This window comes from Myotis daubentonii, chromosome 16, assembly GCF_963259705.1.
Source record: "Myotis daubentonii chromosome 16, mMyoDau2.1, whole genome shotgun sequence".
Classification (NCBI taxonomy): Eukaryota; Metazoa; Chordata; class Mammalia; order Chiroptera; family Vespertilionidae; genus Myotis; species Myotis daubentonii.
The window spans coordinates 54876030-54899258 of record NC_081855.1 but is presented as its reverse complement, the minus strand read 5'-3'; the positions used below and the strand labels follow the sequence as shown (position 1 = coordinate 54899258).

At 61.0% G+C, this 23229-nt stretch overlaps 1 protein-coding gene across 1 annotated transcript; it reads left to right on the top strand.

The window, feature by feature from the left end:
- Positions 1-992: 992 nt before the first annotated feature.
- On the top strand, positions 993-22650 carry QRICH2 (glutamine rich 2). The gene is given in 23 exon segments (XM_059669757.1): positions 993-2252; positions 2375-2467; positions 4439-4498; positions 4832-4939; positions 10114-10852; positions 10855-11498; positions 11719-11908; positions 11911-12477; positions 13497-13582; positions 14847-14944; positions 15427-15541; positions 15707-15961; positions 16840-16962; positions 17066-17140; positions 17306-17470; positions 17577-17698; positions 18166-18231; positions 18433-18534; positions 19130-19333; positions 19979-20123; positions 20734-20821; positions 21129-21257; positions 22461-22650. Coding segments are annotated over 23 exon segments (5562 nt in total). The 5' UTR covers positions 993-1034; the 3' UTR covers positions 22631-22650.
- Positions 22651-23229: the final 579 nt, after the last annotated feature.

Below are 23229 nucleotides of genomic sequence, written 5' to 3'. Positions count from 1 at the left end.
GGAAGGGGGGTGTCCATAAAGGGTTTCAATTACATTGTACCAGCTCAGACTAAACTAAAACCTTGAATGTGAAAGCAGTTAAAATAGTACATGCAGATGCACCCGCAGGCTTGCTTCCGCTTTCCTGACGTCGCAGGGCCGCCTGCAGGAACCTGGCACTGGGCGGGGAGCCTCACTTGTCCAGGCACCACCTTGGTCCATGGCGGTGCCATCCTGCCTGGCAACGAGCTGCAATGCTGGCACCTGCCCGCTGCGTATGTTGCGAGGTCAGGTAGCACTAACAAGGTCTAATTCGGCAGCAGAAAAGGCCTGTCACCTGGCGAGTGATTGGGACACATGGGTGGTGAGTGGTCTTTTCTGTTCCCTTCCCTTCCGTTTGTGCAAAATGAGAGGGGAACTGCCCCCAAGGGACCAAGCACGCAGGACCGCGCCCTGGGTTTGTGCCGCTGCTCTGCGTAATGGAGCCCGAAGGACACTCGGCATAAGGCCAGGAGAGAGTGAGTCCTGGGCCTTTCTGGGTGAGGGAGGCTGGCATCGGGGTGAGCCTTAGGAGGCCTCCCCTCCCCACACCAGTGTGCTCCCTGGAAAAATGCCCGCGACAGTCCCTCGCCACCTTCCCTTGGGAGCGTTCACGGAGAATAAAAATGGCGCCTTGGAGTGTGGAGCCAAGTCTCCCCCAGATTCCCACGGGAAAGGCTCCCGCAGTGCGCGGGCAGGTCCCGACCCCGCGCGGCGCGTGCGTTCTTCCGCGCGCCGAACCACACAACGGGGCGGACCCACCGCCGTTCCAAACGTCCACCCACACCCTCCCGCGGGGAGGGCAGCCCTGGGCTCCAGCAGAGGCGGACCGGTCGGCGGACGGTTGGCGGCGCTCCTCTCCGTCCTCCAGGCAGGCTCCAGATGATGGCTGGTGTCCAGTGCGGCTGGGCCCAGGGGCAGGGCGCCCCGCGACCCCTCAGGGGCGCTGCGAGCAGTGAGCGGGGCATGGCCAACCGTCTGGCTGCCGAGGCTGAGCGCACCTGAGGCTGCGCACGATGCCGCCCGCAGGCGTGGTCTCCCTCCGGGAGCTGGCCGACCTGGCCATCGGCACTCCGGAGGTGGGTGCCGTCAACTTCAATGCTCTCCACACGCTCCTCGTGGCCCTGCTCAAGAACCTCAACATGCAGGACACCCGGGTGGACTACCAGCCCCTGTCTGAGCGGAGGCTCTCAGCGATCACGCGGCTCTCGCTCAGCACCCCGCGGGGCTCCATCAGCACCCCGCAGATCGCTGTGTCCAAGGAGAGGCGAAGGAGCAGCGTGACCAGGGTTCCGTCCGTGGTGCTGGAGAGCCAGATGAAGGGCCTGGGCGGGCAGGTCCAGAACCTGGACGGGCAGGTCCAGAACCTGGGTGGGCAGGTCCAGGACCTCGACCGGCAGTTAAAGGCCATGGACAGCCAGATGCAGGGCGTGCTGTCTCACATCCAGTACTTCACCACTCTGGTCGGTGGGATGGACTCCGAGACCTCGGAGTGGCTAGAAGAGCAGGCGAAAGCCTTTAGCTTGGCCGAGGGGTTGGGTGCTGTGAGGACCCCGCTCATCATTGAGCCCGGAGCGTCCATCACCGAGAAGGGCGCGCTCATGACCGAGCAGGGCGCGCTCATGGCCGAGAGGGGCGCGCCCATGGCCGAGAGGGGCGCGCCCATGACCGAGCAGGGCGCGCTCATGGCCGAGAGGGGCGCGTCCATGGCCGAGAGGGGCGCGCCCATGACCGAGCAGGGCGCGCTCATGGCCGAGAGGGGCGCGTCCATGGCCGAGAGGGGCGCACCCATGACCGAGCAGGGCGCGCTCATGGCCGAGAGGGGCGCGTCCATCGCCGAGAGGGGCGCGTCCATTGCCGAGAGGGGCGCGTCCATCGCCGAGAGGGGCGCGTCCATCACCGAGAGGGGCGCGTCCATCACCGAGAGGGGCGCGTCCATGGCCGAGCAGGGCGCGCCCACCATGGAGAAGGGCGCGCCCATCACCGAGAAGGGCGCGCACCCGAAGACCAAGCTTGTGCCGGGGACGGGCAAGGCGGTGCCCGGGATGGGCAAGGCGAAGCCCGACACAACAAAGCTTCCGCTGGGGGTGGCCGTGCCCACGCCGGGGTTGGTCTCGCCTGCGCCGGGGGTGGCCCCGCCCACTCCGGAGATGGCCACGACCGTGCCTGGGATGGCCAAGCAGATGCCCGAGAAGTCGCGAGGGTTAATGAAATTGTGGAAGGAAGGTCCCCAGGTGAGAGCACACCGGCCTCCTCCAATCCGCTCTCCGGCTCAGGCTGGAGCTGACCGCCATCACGTGGGGGCGGTGCCAAGCCTCGTGCAGCCCCGCCCATGTGGCCCCCGCTCGCCTTGCAGGTCATGGAGCTGCTCCAGCAGGTCGTGGAAGACGTGAAAATCTTGAAGGAAGACCATGCAAGGGCGCAGGAGTTGCCAGAGTTCAACCCGATGGTGAGGGCGGCGGGGACCCCACCCCGTCTCTCGCAGCCCCCTTCCCGGCCCCTTTTCAGGGACGCTCACCCACCGCTCATCAGACACCCAAGGATCCCGAAGCCACCCAGAGGGAAGCCGGTTTGGCTCAGTGGATAGAGCGTCGGCCCTCGGACTGAAGGGTTCCAGGTTCAATCCCGGTCACCGGCAGGTACCTCGGTGTGTGTCTCTCCCTCTCCCTTCCACTCTCTCTAAAAATCAATGAAGAAAAAAAATCCTCGGGTGAGGATTCACAAATAGATAAATAAGGTGGTCGGTACTGAGAACCAAAGCTCAGTTCCGGAAGAGGGGGGCAGGGATGGAGAGCGTTCTGGGGTCACCCCTTCAGCCCCCAACGCCCAACCGCAGGCGCAGCAACGCTTTCATTGGAGCAAGACGCGCAGGCCCTCCCCAGGTGCTGACCTGTCCCGGCTCCTGCCTCTGCCCTCGAGGCCTCCAGAGGGGACCAGAGCTGACCAGGGACCCGGCCAAGACAGGCGGTGGCGAGGGAGGGCTCAGAGGCGGAAGCCGGGGTGGCCCAGGCCCCGCGGAGGACTTGCCCAGAAGCCTTTTTGCCCCCCTGGGTCATTCTAAGCCTTGAGACCCCAGCGGTGCTCATTTTTGTTATGGGAAGCTTTGCTTTTTAAAAATAATATTTAATAATTTTTTAAAAGATATATTTTTATTGATTTCAGAGAGGAATGGAGAGAAACATCAATGATGAGAAAGAATCATAGATCGGCTGCCTCCTGCACACCCCACACCAGGGGTCGGCCAGTAATCCAGACATGTGCCCTTGACCAGAATCGAACCAGGACCCTTTGCTCCACAGGCCAGCACTCTATCCACTGAGCCAAACCGGCTAGGACAAAAGCTTGGCTGTTGAAAGTGTGGTGTTTATATGGTTTTATGGTTTTGGTGTTTAGAGCAAAGGCTTTTTATTTACTCTTAGAATCTTAGATGATGGATGTTTGCCGAAGTTACGAGCTTCTGCAGTTTGCTTTTATTTATTTTTAAAAATATATTTTTATTGATTTCAGAGAGGAAGGGAGAGAAAGAAACATCAATGATGAGAGAGAATCATTGATTGGCTGCCTCCTGCGCACCCCCTATGTGCCTTGCCCGCACAGCCAGGGGTGAACCTGAGGGGGCAGCGAAGGATGGAGAAGACAGACGAGAATAAAGCTGGGGCTCCGTGCGGCCTGCTAGCCGAGTCTATTTTATAGCCAGACTCCAGGAGGCAAAGTAAAGGCGACGTCAAGATGTTTACAACGTTCTCGGCGGTTTCAAACCTACTCAATGGCATGCACCTGGTCAAGCTTTGTTTACTTGCTGCACCTCCCGCAGCCCACATCACTCAGCCACGTGGGCCCACAGGTTCGGACCATAAGGTCAAGCTCACAGCCACGGCCTCTGGCTGTCATGTGCTGGGAGGGCTTTGTCCTCCAATCTGGGACTCGCACGTGGCTTTGCCACGAGAGGACCGTGCCCTCTCGTTAGTCCAAGGCTTGGACCTGTCCAAACGCTGTAGCCGCTCTCCACACCCCACTGGGGATCGGGCCCATCACCCGGGCGTGTGTCCTTGATGGGAACCCAACCTGGGACCCTTCAGGCCGCCGCCGCCGGCCACTGCTCTTTCCACTGAGCCAAACCAGGCAGGGCGGGCGGCAATTTGCTTTTAAGCAGCAAAGTCCTCGCTACCCTCGTCCTTGGAGGCAGTGTCTCCTCAGTGGTTTGTCTGAGGTGGATCCAGGACCACAGGCTCCCATCCCAGCAGTAGCCTTTGCTCCTGGTACATCTGTCCCTACTCCCACCCGCCCCGCCCCACCCTATGTCCCCTTCTTGTTGGCTTACCCACCTCTGTCTTCCCTCTGCTCCTCTCCCCTGCGAGGATTGGGGGTGGGGGGCCCACAGGAGCGCCTGCTTTGACCTGCCACCTCTGCACTCTTCCAGAAATTCCTGCAACGGGTTGAGGAAGTAGAGAAGACAGTCAAAAACTGGGAGGAACTCCTGGTAATGTCCGTGAGGGGGTGGGGGAGGAGGGGTGCCCGCAGCCTGGCCCCATCTCTTGGGCTCCCCCAGACCCCCACCCTGGCTGTCTGTGTCCCTCCGAGCGGGGATGATGTGTACGCCCTCTGCCTCTGAAGGGATCCTTTCCATGGCTGCCCAGCGCTCCATCAGGGCCCAGAGGGGACAGGAAGCCAGCGGCCCAGGGCCCAGTAACTTCTCCTGGGGCCAGGGCTGTGGAAGGAGCCGCTGGTCCTGTGAGCTCGGCTCTGTCCCTGAGACCGCCGGATTCAGCTGGGTGTGTGTGCACAGGCGCACCCATGTTATCTGTGCCCTCAGGAACCCCTCTGTCGGAAGATGACTATGATGACTCCTGGAGAAGAACTCACCATGGTCACCTGGGAGGAGCTGGAGCAGGCGATTACTGATGGCTGGAAGGCCTCACAGGTGGTGCCCACGTGGGCAGGGGCTGGGCAGCGGGCTCAGTGGGTTCTCCCACATCTCTCCCTTTTTATGTATGTATGTACGTATGTATGTATGTATGTATTTTTAGAGGGAAAGGGAGAGGGGTAGAGAGAAACATTAATGAGAGAGAAGCATCGATCTGGCTGCCTCCTGCATGCCCCCTATTGGGTATTGAGCCTGAAACCCAGGCATGTGCCCTGACTGGGAATCGAACCAGAGACCTCTTGGTTCCTGGGTTGATGTTCAACCGCTGAGCCAAACAAGCTAGGCAACCTCTCCCTTAAAAAAATTTATATCTACACTAATAAAAGACAAAGATGCTAATTAACCATACCTTCGCCACACCCGAGCCATGCCCACCAGCCAATCAGAGCGACTATATGCAAATTAACCCAACCAAGATGGCGGCCAGCAGCCTCAGAGCAGGAGCAAGCTGGAGGCTTGGTTGCCCCGGCGATGGAGGAAGCCAAGCTTCCCGGCTGGCTGTGGCCTCCGCAAAAGGCAACCAAGTTTCAATTATAGAAGCTAAATAAATCCCAAATACCTGCTTCCAGCCAGCCTCCACTGGGAGCTTGGGTGGCTGGGAGCCGTGGCCAGCCTGCAAACAGCCATCAGCCCGTCACCCAGGCTGGCCAGGCACCCCAGCAGAACCCCCCTCCCTGAAGGGGGTTTGGCCAGCCTGAAAACGATCCTCAACCCCTCACCCAGGCTGGCTAGGCACCCCAGTGGGGACCCCCCCTAAGGGGGTGTGGCCAGTCTGAAAACGGCCCTTAACCCCTTACCCAGGCTGGCCAGGCACCCCAGTGGGACCCCCACCCTGATCCAGGACACCCTTCAGGGCAAACCAGCTGGCCCCCACCCATGCACCAGGCCTCTATCCTATATAATAAAAGGGTAATATGCAAATTGACCCTAACAGCAGAGTGACTGGGAATGACTGGTCACTATGACACACACTGACCACCAGGGGGAAGATGCTCAATGCGGGAGGTGCCCCCTGGTGGTCAGTGTGCTCCCACAGGGGGAGCTCTGCTCAGTCACAAGCCAGGCTGATGGCTGCCAGTACAGCGGTGGTGGTGGGAGCCTCTCCAGTCTCCTCAGCAGCACTAAGGATGTCTGACTGCAGTTTAGGCCGGCTCCCTGCTGGCAAGTGGACATCCCCCGAGGGCTCCCGGGCTGCCAGAGGAATGTCCGACTGCCAGCTTAGGCCCAATCCCCGGGGGAGCAGGCCTAAGCCAGCAGGTGGTCAAGGGATCCCTCAAGGGATCCCAGACTGTGAGAAGGCACAGGCTGGGCTGAGGGATCCTCCTGAGTGTACAAATTTTTGATCACCAGGCCTCTAATATATATATGAATTGATTTTTGGAGAACGAGGAAGGGAGAGAGAGAAGCATCAATAACTACCTCCTGCACGCCCCTCACTGGGGATTTGAGCCTGAAACCCAGGCATATGCCCTGACTGGGAATCGATCCTGCGACCTCTTGGCTCCTGGTTCGATGCTCAACCAACTGTGCCACACCAGCCCAGCTCTCCCTTTTTACCATCGCACAGGGTTCCAGTATGTGGATGTTCATAATTTATTTCACAGTCTTCTGTTACGGGTATTCTAACTTTTCCCCCAATTTTATGACCAGGTGCTCCGTGTGACATTCACACGCGTGCACACACCCCAGGGCACATTCCCGGAGGTGGCAGTGCATGTGTGACTTGGCTGGCTTTGGGTCAGTCGCCTCGCGTGGGTGTGGCTCCAGGTTCAAGCCCTGTCAGCAACGCAGGGGGGAGGTCGGTTCTCACGGGCCCCACCAGCACTGCCTGTGGGTGGCCCGGGTCTTGGCGCGTGGCCAGCCGGCCGGATGGACGGTGGCACCTGGTTTCCTCCTGCAGCGCTTCCGGGCTCGCCTCCAGTCTGCCCTGAAATGCCCGGGTCCCTTCACTCTTAGTGGGCGAAGGTGGCAGCCACCCCTGGAAATGAAACCTCTTGAGGGTCCGCTTGCTCATGGTGACTCTTACACTCGGGGAAACGCTCACAGGGAGCCGTTCGAATCCCCAGCCTCGCTTCCCTGAACAGAATGGGCATTTGCAAATGGCCCCCCACACCCACGCCCCCACCCCCGATTTTTTTATTTAATCCTCACTCGATGTTTTCCATTGATTCTAGAAAGAGAGGGATGGAGAGGGAGAGAGAGAGAGAAACATGGATGTGAGAGAAACAGCCCGTTGCTATGCACGGGCCCCGACTGGGGACCGAACCGGCAACCTGGGCATGTGCTCCGACCGGGAGTTGAACCTAAGACTCTGGCCGCTGAGCGGCACCAGGCGGCAGGGCTCAGCTGTCCTTTTGGTCTTGACATTTCCCTTCTCCTGGCTTTGTGCATCTGGGTTCCTCAGAAAGGGTTCTGCAGATATGCAGACCCGCCCAAGGGGAAGAGAGGGGACCCTTGGGCGCCACCAAGTGGCCACCTGGGGTGCGACAAATATTGACTGGGTCCAAAAGACACCCCGCTAGCCCCCAAGACTGTTTTCTGAATTCTGGGCCCATCTTTAGAGGAAGGCGCCATCAGAAAGCACTGGAAGGGGGCGTGGCCTAGGAGAGGGTGGCCTCTGCGTTCGCTACTTAAAATCTACATTTTTTAGATTTTTCAATTATAGTTGCCATACAGTATGCATGTCAGGCGCACAACAGTGACTAGACATTTATATATCGCTGTTTAAAGTGCAAGCTGTTTGCCCTCGCCGGTTTGGCTCAGCGGATAGAACATCGGCCTGTGGACCAGAGGGTCCTGGGTTCGATTCCCGTCAAGGGCATGTGCCTCGGTTGCAGGCTCCTCCCGGCCCAGGCCCTGGCCGGGGCTCCTGCAGGAGGCAACCAATCTGTGTGTTTCTCTCACGTCGATATTTCTCTCTGTCTCCCACTCTCTCTAAAAACCACACACACACACAAAAAAAGGCGCAAGCTGTTTTACCACTGCCGTGTGCTGTGAGTGAGCACGTGTTTTCTCGGGGTGCCAGCAGAAGGGGTGCCAGACCTACGAGAAAGCACCCACGTGAGTCCTGAGGCAGCGTCACGCCTCCCAGAGCTCAGAGTGTCGGTGTTTTGACAGTTGCTTCTAGTCCTGAGTGACTCCAGGAGCAAATGAGAATCGATGGCAACGCTGCCTGATTTTGAGAAGCAAGAGGATGAGCTCAGGTGACAGGCCGGCCACAGCCGGGCCGTCTCACCGTGTCCAGGTGAGCCAGTACCGCTCACCGGACACCATCTTCTCTCGCGTGGCCGGCGGGGCCCTTCACATACCTATGAAATGGGGGTTTCCAAAGGAGGCATTTTTAAGGTCAATTACGGGTTTTCGCAGGTGGGTGGTGACGACTCTTCTTTTTTTAAAATATATTTTTATTGATTTCAGAGAGGGGAGGGAGAGGGAGAGAGAGAGAGGGAAACATCAATGATGAGAAACGTTGATCAGCCCGTGACCTGGGCATGGGCCCTGCCTGGGAACGCCATTTGTTTTCTATATCTTGTCTTTTCTGCTCCTCCATTCCTCTCCTCTGTGCCACTTGAATTCCCTTGCTGTTCCTTTCTCTGTATGTTTTTTTATTTATTCTTTTACTCTTTCTTCCTTCCCTTCCTTCCCTTCCTTCCCTTTCTCCCTCCCTCCCTCCCTCCCTCCCTCCCTCCCTCCCTCCCTCCCTCCCCCGTCTGTCTCTCTCTCTCTCCCTGTCTCTCTCCCTCTCTCTCTCTCTCTCTCTTTATGTTTTCAAGTTCTTTCCCCAGCAGTGGTCAGTGTAGAGCTGATTGTTCCCCACTTCCAAGGCCCCACCTTCCCGGGGACTCTGCCCCTGAATTTGGAGTTTCTCCCAAACTGACTGGTAGAAGCAGGCACTGTTCCCACCCGGACCGGAGTCTGAGCACCATCCCCGCAGCCTCGGGGAGTCTCCTCACGTGTGCGTGCTGGTCGTTTCGCTGTGGAACCCCGAGGAGGACCCCCTGCGGACCTCCTGAGCCATCTCCGTGCGTCTCCTTCCTTAGGCGGTTTAGTTGCCCCACAGTGTATCCTCCTACCATCAGCAATGGGCCAATCACGGGGTAGACTTCATATTTTAATTTTTTTTAAATATATTTTATTGATTTTTTACAGAGAGGAAGGGAGAGAGATAGAGAGTTAGAAACATCGATGAGAGAGAAACATCGATCAGCTGCCTCCTGCACATCTCCCACTGGGGATGTGCCCGCAACCCAGGTATATGCCCTTGACCGGAATCGAACCTGGGACCTTTCAGTCCGCAGGCTGATGCTCTATCCACTGAGCCAAACCGGTTTCGGCTTCATATTTTAATTTTTAAAAAATATCTATTTTATTGATTTTAGAGAGGAAGGGAGAGGGAGAGAGAGAGAGAGAGAAAAACATCAATGATGAGAGGGAATCATTGATTGGCTGCCTCCTGCATGCCCCCTCCTGGGGATCAAGCCTGAAACCCGGGCATGTGCCCTTAGCCAGAATTGAACCTGGGACCCTTCAGTCTGCAGGCCAACGCTCTATCCACTGAGCCAGACTGGCCAGGGCGTCCTCATGCTCTTTCCCTGTAGCCTCTGTGAGAGTTGGCATGGATCGCTTGTACTTTTCTGTGAACCCCTCCCTGTATTAAACCTGGGTATGTGTCCTGACCAGGAATCAAACACCTTTCGGTGCACTGGACGGCGCTCCAACCAACTTAGCCACACTGGCCAGAGCCCCCTGTCTTTATGAGGGAAGTCACATGTTATGATGCCGTGTACAGATTCTCAACCATCTGGAGGCCTTATCCTTCAAGAGCGTCCAATTCGGCCCTGGCCGGCGTGGCTCCGTTTGTTGGCGTGTCGCCCTGTACCCCGAAATGCCATGGGTTCGAGTCCTGATCAGGGCACAGGCCCAGGTTGCCGGTTTGGGTTCGATCCTGGTCAGAGTGCCCACAGGAGGGGAGGCAACCAATCGCTGTTTCTCTCTCTTTTTCCTCTCTCTCTCTCTCTCGCAAATCAATGAACGTCTCCACATCTCCTCGGGTGAGGATTTTAAAAAAGTGTCAGATTCTCTGTGTCCGGCTTAGTTTTGGGGCCCAGAGCTGTCCCCCTCAGATACCCCAGACCCCCTCCCCGCCAAGCCTGACGCGTTCTTACTTGTAGTCTCTGCTTCCTTCCTTCCTCCTCAACCAGGGCATAGAGTCCACGCCAGCAAGTCTTAAGCACAAAGTGAAACCGCCTGCAGCCCCACGCGACGTGGGTCCAAGTGCACCCTCCACCGTGTACCCAGGCGCTGACCGGGCTCTGGATTCCGCTGGTGGTTTGGGCCCAGATCAGACCTTGCCGGGGCCCGGCGGACCCAGACACCCCTCCGAAGGGGAACAAAAACTGCCCTCTGCGCCTGGGTTTCCTGATCGGGGCCGTGATGACGCCGGGCTGGCACAGGCCCAGTTCAGAACTGACGCCGATCAGCACAGGCCCGGAGAGTGGCCCAGCACAGCAGGTCCGAGAAGAGATGAACGAGATGCGCACCCTGGCCCGGTCCCGCAGGACTTACCCCCAGACCAGCATCCTCTCACGCACCCTGATGCTCGAGGCGGGATGACCCCCAGCCCGGGCCAAGTCATGGACGCCAGGCCAGACCAACTAGGGCCAGGGCCACCTGGCCTGGATCAGCTTGAGGTTCAACCTCCTAGCGCTTACCCGTATGGCCTCCCCTTCAGGCCGGGCCTGATGCCACCTGGAACGGAGGAACAGGGACCGGTACCACCTGGCATGGGTCAGCAGAATGTGATGCCACCGTGGGTACCTGCCAGAGATCAGCAAGGATGGGGACTCCCTGGTCCCGCCCAGCCTGGTATGGTTCCGCCTGGCACACAGCAGTACGGGGTGAGACTTCCTGGCCGGACCAACGTGCCATGGAGCGGCTTGCGATGGAAGGGAGTGGTGTGGGACCCATTGGCACAGATGAGCACGGACTGCCAATATTTGGCATGGATCAACAAGGATTGGTTCCACCTTTAAGAGATCAACAAGGTTTCGTACAGCCCGGTTTGGAAATGCCTGGCTTCATACAACCAGGCGCACTGCAGTATGGTGTGCTCCAACCTGGTGCAGGTCAGCCTGGCTTGGTCCCACCTGGAATGGACCAGCGTGGTTTAGTCCCACCTGGTGCAGGTCAACCTGGTTTGGTCCCACCTGGTGCAGGTCAGCCTGGCTTGGTCCCACCTGGTGCAGGTCAGCCTGGCTTGGTCCCACCTGGTGCAGGTCAGCCTGGTTTGTACAGGCTGGTCAATATCCACCTGGTTTTGTACAGCCAGGTGCATATCCATATAGTTTTGGCTCAACCTGGCATCTATCCACATGGTTTGGTCCAGCCTGGTGTGGCAGGTCAACCTGGTTTAGTTCCACCTGGTGCAGGTCAACCTGGTTTAGTTCCACCTGGTGTAGGTCAACCTGGTTTGGTCCCACCTGGTGCAGGTCAACCTGGTTTAGTTCCACCTGGTGTAGGTCAACCTGGTTTGGTCCCACCTGTGCAGGTCAACCTGGTTTAGTTCCACCTGGTGTAGGTCAACCTGGTTTGGTCCCACCTGGTGCAGGTCAACCTGGTTTAGTTCCACCTGGTGCAGGTCAGCCTGGTTTGGTCCCGCCGGGTACAAGTCAGCCTGATTTAGTCCCACCTGGAATGGATCAGCGTGGTTCAGTCCCACCTGGTGCAGGTCAGCCTGTTTGGTCCCACCTGGAGTTGACCAGCATGATTTGGCACAGCCAGGTGCATATCCACCCGGTTTTGTACAGCCGGGTGCGTATCCACCTGGTTCCATGCAGCCTGATATCGATCAGCAGGGTTTAGTGGAACCGGGAACAGATCAGCTTGGTGCTGATCACCAAGGCTTGGTACCATCAGGCGCGGAGCCTCATGGCTCTCCACGCCCAGATCAGCAGGGCCTGGCACCTCCTGCAGAGATCAACATGGTCAGGTGTCACCAGGCCTATCCAGGCAAGGCTGGGTGTCGCCAAGTATGGACCAAGGGGGTTTGGTACCAACGGACCCTTCTCAGCGAGGCATAGACCAGGGTGGTGCAATGCCATTCACCCCCGGTGTGGGCGAGCAGCAGCATTGGGCATCGCCTCACCAAGATCAGCGTGACCGTCCATCCTCTGTCCTAGACCCAAGTGGCCTCACGTATCCTGGCCCTTACAGCCCAAGGTACTCGGGTGTCGATTCAGGCCAACGTAGTGGGTATACTCAGCCTCCCGCAAGTCCAAATGTCCCCTCGACTCAGAGTACGGACTCCCTTGGCGAATCCAGGCAAGTCTCACAAGAACCGAGTTCCATAGAGTCTAAGAAACTCGATTCCCTGGAGAAAGTGGCTTCTAGCTTCCCCAGCGCAGTGGAGACGTTCCGCCTGATGGGAGAGCTCATCGGCCTCTACACAGAGCTCAAGGAGAACCTGAGGACCCTGGATGCACAGAAAGCTGGCGAAACCGACTTGGAGAAGATCCAGTACCTGCTTGCGATGATGGGTGGGTAACACCTGCGTGGAGGAGAGACCACGTCTTCATTCTCAGTTGATTTCATCCTTTTCCCCACCTTTTCCCCCCAGCGGCCGCTCTTCTGCCCAAATCCCTGAAAACAGAATGTCAGCTTTTAGCCATTCTGGGTTCCCTTAGAGCAGGGGGTGGGGAACCTTTCTTTTCTGCCACGGGCCATTTGGCTATTTATAATATCATTCGTGGGCCATACAGAATTATCAACTTAAACACTAGCCTGCAACCATTTAATTAGCTCACCTCTAAAGCCTGGGCAGGGCCAGACCAAATGATTTCTCAGGCCTTGTGCGGCCGCAGGCCGGACAATCCCCACCCCTCCTGGAGCCTTTAGGGCAGCTGTGGGCAAACTACGGCCCGTTTAAAATGAATAAAACTAAAAAAAAAAAACAAAAACCGTACCCTTTTATGTAACGATGTTTACTTTGAATTTATATTAGTTCACACAAACACTCCATCCAAGCTTTTGTTCCGGCCTCCGGTCCAGTTTAAGAACCCATTGTGGCCCTCGAGTCAGAAAGTTTGCCCACCCCTGCTTCCCTGCTTTAGGGTCTGAAAGATGTGAAGGAGCCCCCGGAGAGGAATGAGGCAGGTTGTGCCTCTGCCAGGCTCTCTGGAGAGCAGCTGGGGGAATGTGGGGGCAAAGGAAGCCAACAGCATCGGGTGGGGGCAGAGGAGAGAACGTTGAAGAAGCAAACCTAACCTTTGTCTATTCGCAGCTCTGGGTCCATTCACAGCTCTGGGTCCATTCACAGCTCTGGGTCCAGAGAATAATGAAGATTTTGGAGTTGGGTGCAAACTGTGGGCCAGTGGTCCCAAAGCCCCATAGGATGTTAAGCCTTCGGTGGATTTTTTTCTGGGCTGTGGACACTCCTGTCTCCTTTCTTCCCTCCCCGCCCCCCAGTCCTGTGCTCTCTGGGGTATCTTCACTCCGGGGCGGGGGTGCTGGAAGTGGGGATCTAAGCCTTCGGACTCTGAGCGCCCATTTCCCATAGTCCAAAAGACCATCCCACCAGACCTGCAGGAGCAGCTGAAGGCCATCAAGACCCTGACCAAAGAGGTTCGGCAGGAAAAAGCAAAAGTGAGTGAGAGAGGGCTGCTGCCCGGCCTTGGCGCCAGCGCACCCCCTGCCATCTGCGCGTGGATGGCCGGCAGCCCATCAGGCAAGGAATGCGGCTCAGACATTGCCGCGGTCACTTCCTGGGGGAAAACCTGGTGCTCGAAGCTGGGGTTGAGCTGAGCCCGTTCTCTCGCGCGGCCATTGCCAGTGAAGGCCAGGCCAGCCCGCGGGCGCAGCGCTGGGACCCAGTGTGTGTGGGACTGTCGGGGGCAGTGGTCATGGCGAGGGCTACCGGGCCTTCAGTTGTCATCTATTTTTTTATCCTCACCCAAGGATATTTTTGCATTGATTTCCAGAGAGAGTGGAAGGGAGAGGGAGAGACATCCATGTGGGAGAGACATCGATTGGTTGCCTCCCACACTCGCCCCCAACAGGGCCCGGGAGCTGAGGTACGTGCCCTGGACGGGAATTGAAACTGCACCCTTCAGTCCGCGGCCTGACGCTCTATCCACTGAGCCAAACCAACTAGGGCTGTAGCTGTCTTTTTTTTATAGATATATAGTCCTCATTAGAGGATATTTTTCCATTGATTATTAGAGAGAATAGAAGGGAGAGGGGGAGAGAGAGAGAGAGAGAGAGTAGCATCAATGTGATAGACACACATTGATTGGTTGCCTCCTGCATGCGCCCTGACCAGGGCCAGGGATCGAGCCTGCAACCGAGGTATGTGCCCTTGACTGGAATCAAACGCAGGACCCTTGAGTTTGCAGGTCAACGCTCTAGCCACTGAGCAACACCAGCCAGGGCTTTAATTGTCTTCTTACTGAAGACTGTCTACTCAGTGGTCAGCAAACTGCGGCTCTTTGGCCCCTTGAGTGTGGCTCTTCCTAAGCCTTAGGAGTACCCTAATTAAGTTAATAACAATGTACCTACCTATATAGTTTAAGTTTAAAAATTTGGCTCTCAAAAGAAATTTCAATCATTGTCCTGTTGATATTTGGCTCTGTTGACTAATGAGTTTGTTGACCACTGGTCTGCATCATGGGATGGAGAGAGGGTGGAAGGAAGGAAGAGAGGGAGGGAGGCCAGGGAGGGAGGGAGGGGTGGAGGGAGGGAGGGAGGGGGAGAACGAGGGAGGGAGGGAGGGATGTCAGGAAGGAACCTTGGCTTTTGTCAGCAAGTTGGATTAGGGTCAGGGACAGGGGGAGGGGCTCGCAAAGGCTGCAGGCACCCGCAGGAGGCAGAGCCCGGCCTGCCTGACCCGCCTCTTCCATTGGATTTGTAGCTGGACAAGATACATAAGTTCCTGGAGGGCGGAGGGCTGCCAGAAGTGGGGAAGGAGGTGGCAGCTGGCCCGCTGAGCTTTCAGCTGGGTCTCCTCAGGTAAATGCCCTGCCCCGGCCGACCCTGCTCTCAGCCGAGCAGCTGGGAGCCAGCCTGGTTGGCCCACACCCTGTCTCTGGCCTGGGTCGTGTCTGCTCTTCCGGTTGCCCACGTCTAGTGCAAGCTGCTGGTGGGAGTTTCCCAAGTTCCTGAAACAGCGCAGCATTAGGACTTGGAAGTGCTACCTCCACGCGCCCCCCCGCCCCCCCCGCCCCCCCCACCCCCCCCGCCCCCCCCACCCCCCCCCCGCCCCCCACCCCCGCCTCCCAAAAAAGAGCTCCTTCGACTGTCCCCAGGGGGAGCTGGAAGGGAGTGCTCACTAGGCCCCGCCTGCCACAGCGCCCTGGGCACCACGGCTGGCACAGCAGGGCTGCGGGCTCCCAGCCAAGCTGGGACCAGGCCCTGGTCCATCCCCCTCCATCCCTGGGGGCCGGGCTCAGCACTGGGGCTGGTGATGAGCCAGGCCGTCTCTTGTGCCAAAGAGTCAGCGTGAATGACATCGAGAAGGAGCTGTCCGACCTGAGGGAGAGCCAGGAGCAGGGCAAGGTCAACATGGAGCACTCGGTCTCTGAGGCCTCCCTTTACCTGCAGAACCAGGTGAGGGGGCCACGCTCTCAGCACAGGGACCAAGGCCCTGCTCAGAATTGGCCGTCCCCCTCCACTCCTCCTCCGTGTGTGTGTGTGTGTGTGTGTGTGTGTGTGTGTGTGTGTGTGGCCGTGCCTCGCTCACTGCCTTGCGCCTGCCTTCTCGCCCGCACCCAGTTGGACAAGCTCAGGACGATCATCGAGAACATGCTGGCCTCGTCGTCCACGCTGCTGACCATGAGCATGACCCCGCGGAAGGCCCCAGTCACCTTGATACCTGGCCAGATCGACCCCAAGGCCACCTGCCCGGCCTGCAGCCTGGACCTGAGCCACCAGGTCAGCACGCTGGTGCAGCGCTACGAGCAGCTCCAGCACATGGTCACCAGCCTGGCTGCCTCGCGGCCGTCCAAGAAAGCCAAGCTCCAGAGACAGGTGAGCCGCGGCCCGGGCAGCTGCACCGCGCGGGGAGAGGCGGATAGAGTCCCTTGGCTTAGTTTTCTGTGATGGACCCCGCAAAAGTCCCGGTCCTCCCACAGGGTGCCAGCCAGTAGTGCTGGGGAGGCGGGGCCGTGGGCTGGGAGGGCACAGCTGGATGTGGGTGGAGCAGGGCCCCCCCAAGCTGTGGGGGCACCGGCACAGCTTCAGGAAGCACCCACTCTCCCCCCAGGCCCCTTCCCACTTCCCTCCAAAGGGCAGGCTTGCTGGCGGGTGGGGACAGGCACGCGGCCCTGCCTCCTGCCTCCTGGATCCTGGGCTTCTGGTCAGCCCCGGGCAGGCGGGGAGGCTGTAGCCCACATGCTGACGCTCGGGGCCGCAGGGCAGCTCACCCCTCTGAGCCTCGGTCAGCTCTACTGATCACCCCGCTGGCCGACCAGGCCCCCCAAGGAGGCAGGGCTGAGGGGGGGTCACAGAGAAAGCGTGGGAGCCGCCCGCTGTCGGAGGGACATTGTGGAGACAATCAACGGGTTGGAGGTTGGCCAATCCGCTGGGTGATGTTTTGTTTTTAATAGATTTGTATTGATTTCAGAGAGGAAAGGAAAGGGAGAGAGAAATAGAAACATCAATGATGAGAGAGAATCATTGATCGGCTGCCTCCTGCACGCCCCCCACTGGGGGTCAGGCCCGCAACCTGGCATGTGCCCTGACTGGCCGTCGAACCGTGACCTCCTAGTTCATAGGTCAGTGATCAACCACTGAGCCACACCTGGCGGTCTGGGTGATGTTTTAAGGGTCCACTTCTCGGGGGCAGCAGGACGGCCCTGGGGAGCCCCAGCCGCCTCAGTGAGCGGCCCTGGTCCCTCCCGCCGCAGGACGAGGAGCTGCTGGGCCACGTGCAGAGCGCCATCCTGCAGGTGCAGGGCGACTGCGAGAAGCTCAACCTCATCACCGGCAACCTCATCGAGGACCACCGGCAGAAGCAGAAGGACATCGACGTGAGCGCTGCGGGGGGCGGGGTGGGGGCGGCGCGCGGCCTGACTCCGGCCACCCCTGCCCGTCAGCTCCTCGCTCCTCATTCTCCCTTCCGTGGCCTCCCAGGTGTTGTACCAGGGTCTGGAGAAGCTGGAGAAGGAAAAGGTCAACAGGGGGCACCTGGAGATGGAGATTGAAGTGGTAAGGGCCGGGCTGCGGGGCCCTCCTGCCTGGGAGGTCAGAGGTGGAGGGGAGCCCGGGGGGGGGGCGTGGAGAGGGAGGATTTAGGCTCAGCATCGGGGTGACAGCTCAGGGGGCCCTCCACGGCCCTCTCCCATCGGGCGGCCTCCTCCTCTCTCCGGGCAGAAGGCCGACAAGAGCGCTCTGGAGGCCAAAGTGAGCCGCCTGCAGTTTGATGCCACCACGGAGCAGCTGAACCACATGATGCAGGAGCTGGTGGCCAAGATGAGCGGGCAGGAGCGGGACTGGCAGAAGATGCTGGACCGGCTCCTGGCCGAGATGGACAGCAAGGTGAGGGCGCGAGGCTCCAGGGCCCCTGGACTAGGGCAAGGCCACCTCTCCGGCCCGCAGAGCCCCCACCGGCCGCCCGAGGGCTCACCCGGTCCCCCGCCCGCAGCTGGACCGCCTGGAGCTGGACCCCGTGAAGCAGCTGCTGGAGGATCGGTGGAAGTCCTTGCGGCAGCAGCTCAAGGAGCGCTCCCCGCTCTACCAGGCGGACGAGGCGGCCGGCATGCGGCGGTGAGCTCCGCGGGCCGGGCTCCCTGGGTGATCGGCTCCCACCGCGCGGCGACCGCCCCCCAGCAGGAGTGGCGGTGTTTTAGGGCTGAGGCCACCCCATAGGGCAGTGAAGAAAGAGGGGAGTGAGGCTGAGACTCTCGGGCCATGGGAGGGAGTCCCCAGTCCCCAGAGGTGAGAGCGCGCCAGGGGGGCGGGGAACCTGGCCCATGGCCGCCTGGCCCGCAGCGTTTCCATGACTGGCCGCCAGGGGGCGCCCGAGGCTCACACAGCGCCCCTCGGGGCCGCGTGGGGGAGGACAGGTGGGTGCGGACCCGCACCAAGAGGGGGCATGTCTGGGAGGGGGTGAGTCTGGGGAGCAGGGACAGGACGGGCCTCCAGGCCGGGGCCTGTGGGTGGGCCGAGCTTCCCGCCTGCCTGGAGGGGCTCTCCACGCTCCGCTCCCAACCCTCACGGGTCCCCTCCCACAGGCAGCTCCTGGCACATTTCCACTGCCTGTCCTGTGACCGTCCCCTGGAGACAGCCGTGACTGGACAGTGAGTGCCCACGCCTGGTCGGCCCCACTCCCTACCCCCCTCCCTCGTGGGCCCACTCCTGTCTGCCTGGCCTGCTGCCCGCCTGGTCTTCGCCCCACCCCCAGCAGGAGGGCTCCCGGGGCAGGAGGCCGTGGGGAGGGGGTGGGGGACGGGAAGATGGATTTCTCACACTCGACCCTCCCTTCCCTCTGCCCCGCCCAGGGTCCTCCCCACCACGCCCGTGGGGCCCAGCCTGCCCGGGCACCGCTCCACCCGCCCCTACACCGTCTTTGAGCTGGAGCAGGTCCGGCAGCAGAGCCGCAAGTACGCGGGGGAGTCGTGGGCAGGGCTGTGCGGGGAGGCAGGACAGACAGCGATGCGGGGCTCCCCCTCACCAGGGCCGCCTCTGAGCTGGCACCAGCTCTCCCAGGGCAAGAGTGGGGCAGGCAGAAGCGGCAGGACCAGTCACACCTGCCTTCAGAGTCCTGGGGGGACCTCGCCAAGGCTGCCGGCACCTTCCCTCCTCACCCCCGTTCCCAGACCCTCCAGTGCCTCAGCTGTGGCGTGGCAGCACTCGGCGAGAGGCCGCTCAGGGCGCCTCTGGACCTCGTGCCCCTCCCCGCAGCCTTTCCACCTCCTGGGGATGGGGCTCAGGGAAAAGGGGGGGTTTCAAACTGTGCTGAGGGGCCGAGGCCCCCGGGCTGGCTGGAGGAGCTGGCTCCTCTCCGGGGGGGCTCTCCTGCACGGCCCCCCTCAGCAAGCCTTCCCTGCAAGCCTGGGCACGGTCCCTTGGGGACGGCGGAAAGGGCTCCTGCCCACCCGAGTCCCGCTGAGCCGGCGCGGACTCCGGCCTGTGCACGGGGTCCGGCCTGGGCATGGGGTCCGGCCGCCTCACCCTCCCTTCTGCTCACACCCGCAGCCTCAAGCTGGGCAACCTCGCCTTCCCGCGGGCCGACCTGGCGTCGATGGAGCGGAGCGTGGGGCGCCTGCGCACCATGCACTCCAAGATGCTGATGGACATCGAGAAGGTGCAGTTCCACTACGGGGGCTCGGTCAAGGCCAGCAGCCAGATGATCCACGAACTGCTGCAGGCCCAGTGCCTGGGCTCCCCCTGCTGCAAGCGGTAGGACGGGGTGCAGGCCGAGCCCTGCATGGGAACGCCTCAGCCCGCCGCTGGGAACGCCCTGTGGAGGAGGGTGTGTGTGTGGGGGGGTGGCCCTGGCGGGTGTGCTCAGTGGTTAGTGTCAGCCCACGGACTGCAGGGTCTCAGGTTCCATTCCAGTCAAGGGCAGGTACTCGGTGGCAGGCTCGATCCCCTTCCCTGGTCCTGGTGTGGGCGGGAGGCAGCCAGTCGATGTGTCTCACTCACATTGGTGTGTGTGTCTCTCCCCCTCCCTTCCACTCTCTCTAAAAATCAATGGAAAAATATCCTTGGGTGAGGATTAACAAAAAGTGTGTGTGAGAGTGTGTGTGTGAGTGTGTGTGTGTGTGTGTGTGTGTGTGTGTGTGAGAGTCTGTGAGTGTGAGTGTATGTGTAAGAGAGTGTGAGTGTGCATATGAGAGTGTGAGTGTGTATGTGAGTGTGAGAGAGTGAGTGTGAGAGAGAGTGTGGTCCTCACCATGGCTGGCCAGGAGGTGGCTCTGCTCACGCACCCGCCTGTGTGCCCCTTGCGCTGCCCCGGCCCCAGAGACCCCTGAGGACAGCTGCCCCCTCCCTCTGGCAGGCCCCCCGAGGTCACCGCTCCGTCCCTCGCTGTCCTCCTCACAGGGTGTCGGAGATGACGGACTACAGCTTCGCCACGGTGTCGCGGCACTGCGGGGGCAGCCACACCCTCACCTACCCCTACCGCCGCACCCGCCTGCAGCACCTGCCGCAGGGGCTGCTCCCGGAGGACAGCCAGGTCGCCGGGAAGGTGGGGCGCTGCCCGGGCGGGGGGGGGGGCGCAGGGCCTCGGGCCCCCAGTCCTCTGGAGACCCCCGAGGGCACTTCATCCTGCCTCAGCCTGGAGGCAGCTTCTTTTTCTTTTTTAAAAATATTTTTTTATTGATTTCAGAGAGGAAGGGAGAGGGAGAGACATCAATGATGAGAATCATCCACCGGCTGCCTCCTACACGCCCCCTACTGGGGATCAAGCCCACAACCCGAGTGTGTGCCCTGACCGGAATCAAACCCGGGACCCTTCAGTCCGCAGGCCCATCTATCCACTGAGCCACACCAGCTAGGGCGAGGCAGTTTCTTAGACCCAGTTAAAGACTCAGGTTCTTAACCTTGGCTGGGAAAAGAATGCCATCCTGGCCACCCACCACCTGGCATGAGGCCTCCAGCAGGGGCCCTGAGAACAGCAGCACCTCCACCTCCTTTCCCTGTCCATCTGCCTGGTGCCACCCGGGGCCCCGCGAGGGCGCTGAGCTCGGTGGGCGCTGGAGTCGGGAGGACCGCGGGCCGCGCCCAGGCCGCAGGGAGACGGGGCCAGAGGGAAACCTCTGTGCGCCACGTGGTGATGCCCTCGCTCACCTCCCCAGCACCACGAAGTGGACATCTTGGGCCTGGATGGACATATTTACAAGGGACGGATGGACATGAGGCTGCCAGGCATCCCGAACAAAGACAGTGAGTGTCCAGCAGGCCCAGCCGCCCGTAGGCTCCGCCTCAGCCCCCAGGATGGCGCCGCTCCTGGAAGGCCAGGCACTCGAGGCCTGGCCCCTGGCTGCCTCCTCTACCTCCGTCTCCAAACACTCCGTCCCCCAAAGCCCCAGCTCTGAGCCAGGAGCAGATGGCCGTCCAGCTCTGAGCCAGCACGCGGGCCCTGTCTCTCTCGGGCTGGCTGTGCCCAGCGGCCCGCGGCCCTCCCCATCCCCGAGTGCCCACGGAGCTGCCGTGTCTGAGAAGGGACCGTTCTCTCCACTGTCCCCACCAGGTGCCGGGAACAACAAGCACAAGATGAAGCCCTCCCGGTCCCACGCGCACCGGCCGCCGGCCCTCGGCGACAGCAGCCCACTGCCCTTGCGGCCTCAGAGCGCCAACATGATGGTTGGCGGCAATTCAGGTAGCTTCCCGCTGGGCGGAGCCCTCCCGCCAGGCCCTCTCCTGCGAATGGCTGGGAGATGCCCGGTTTCCCCGGGAGAGGCAGGGCCGGGAGCTGAGGGCGGGTCCTGGAGAGAGAAAACGCGTGGCCACTGAGTGCAGGGTGGACTGTCTGCGGGGCAGAGGCTATTAAAGGCCCATTTCAGAGGAAACGGACAGGGTCGCAGCCCAAGACTCTGGCTCCAGGCCCCAGTCCGCCCCTGCCCACGCGCGCTCACAGGCTGTGTGGCGGCCCTTGCGCCCAGGGCATGACACGGCCTCAAGGACCCTTCCGTCTGCTCCTGCCCGCGAGGCCTCCTGGCCCCCAGCTCGGAAGGTTTGCCGGAAATCTCCGCTGTCCGCGTGTGGGGCTCAGTCCTGCCCGGAAAGCGGGGGCTCAGGGCCTCCCGAGTGAGGCCAGACTCGGGGCCAGGAAGGGCGCCGGCCCGGAGCCCGGAGCCGGTCGCTTTCCAGCACCTCTCGGCCTGTTTCCCCGCCGCTGGGTGGGGCCCCAGGGAACCCAAGGAGAGGCGTGCCCCCCGCCCCCGAGGCTTCGGACCCACGGCCCTTGCAGAAGCTGGAGGTCAGGGCCCCGGGCCTGTGCGCTGCGACGCCTCTGCCGGCCCAGCTCCGGGAGCGGCCGGAGGCGGAGCAGCTGACGGGGGTCAGGGCACCTGCCTGCACTGAGGGCTGCTCAGCTCACGGGCCGCGTTAGGGGAGGGCCCTGCTAGCCTCACCCTCACCGAGGGCCCAGGCCCGAGGCCCCGCTAGGAAGCAGCAGCGCTGGGGGCCCGGCCCGGGTACGAGGCTGCGAGGGGGCTCAGAGGTGGACAGAGCGCGGTCTGTGGCAGTTTTCTTGGGGGTACTGCACTCCCTTCTCCCTGGCACCCCACTGTCTACAGCAAGGAGCAGGAGGAGGGAGGGGCGTCCTCAGACATCCCTGCTCATGTGTGATTATGGCCTAAGCAGCCCGTTCACGAGGAAACGTGACCGAAGCGGGGCTCTCGGCCTGGTGGGGGCGGGTGTGGTTTCCACTCGGCGATGATAAAGGAGCTTTGCTTCGGGGCTCCCGTGCGGACTGCACCCCGGCCCAGCGCAGGGCCCTCCAGCACTTGGCCCCTGTGCAGCAGGGGCCGCTGGGGTTCGTGGGAGCGAGGCAGAGCCCTCAGCCCCTCCTGTCTTGCAGCTACTTCTCGGCAACACACAGACCGACCGGTCTCCTCGCAGGGGCGCCTCTCCCAGCCGAATGCGGGCCACCCGCCCAGCCCCAGCGGGATGGCGATGCACATGGACATGCCCCCCGGGGAGGGCATGGAGGAGCCCACCCGGGGGCCCAGGACCCCCTCTGCTCACTGAGCAGAGCTATAAATAAATGTTTCGGAAGAAGCTGGCTTCCCTGTCCTGGCTCGGAAGGTGCCCGGGGGCCAGGTGCCTCCAGACGGCTCCCCGGCCCAGGCGGCAGACCTCCGGGAGAGGGCGTCTGGCTTGTAGCGTGAGAATCAGGCCAGTGCCCCCCAGACGGAGCCGTCCTCCGAGGAAGCGGGTGGAACAGCTCTCCCCTGACCAGGGCTGGATGGGCCGCTGCCGTCCCTGCCATGGCCCTGCCTTGGCCCTGCCTTCCTGTCAGATGCACGGTGTCGGGGAGCAAGTTGTACCTTGGAGCAAAGGTGAGGGTGGCAGCTGCCCCTGCTCTCCTGCAGCGGGCTCAGGGCAGTGCCCAGCTCCTGGCGCAGAGCCCGGGAGCACTGCCACCAGCCACCTGGCAAGGTTTCTGTTTGAGGTGCTCAGCTTACCCCGTGGGGGCAGGAGGCTCAGAGCAGGGGCTGCTCAGGCTGGGCCGTTCTCTTCCCTTCTCCCAACCCCGAGAGAGAGAAAAGGGGGTCCCGGAGGCCCCCCTCCTGCCCCCGCCCTTGAAGCTCCCTTGCTCTTGTCCCCTTGCCCCAACAGGCAAGAGG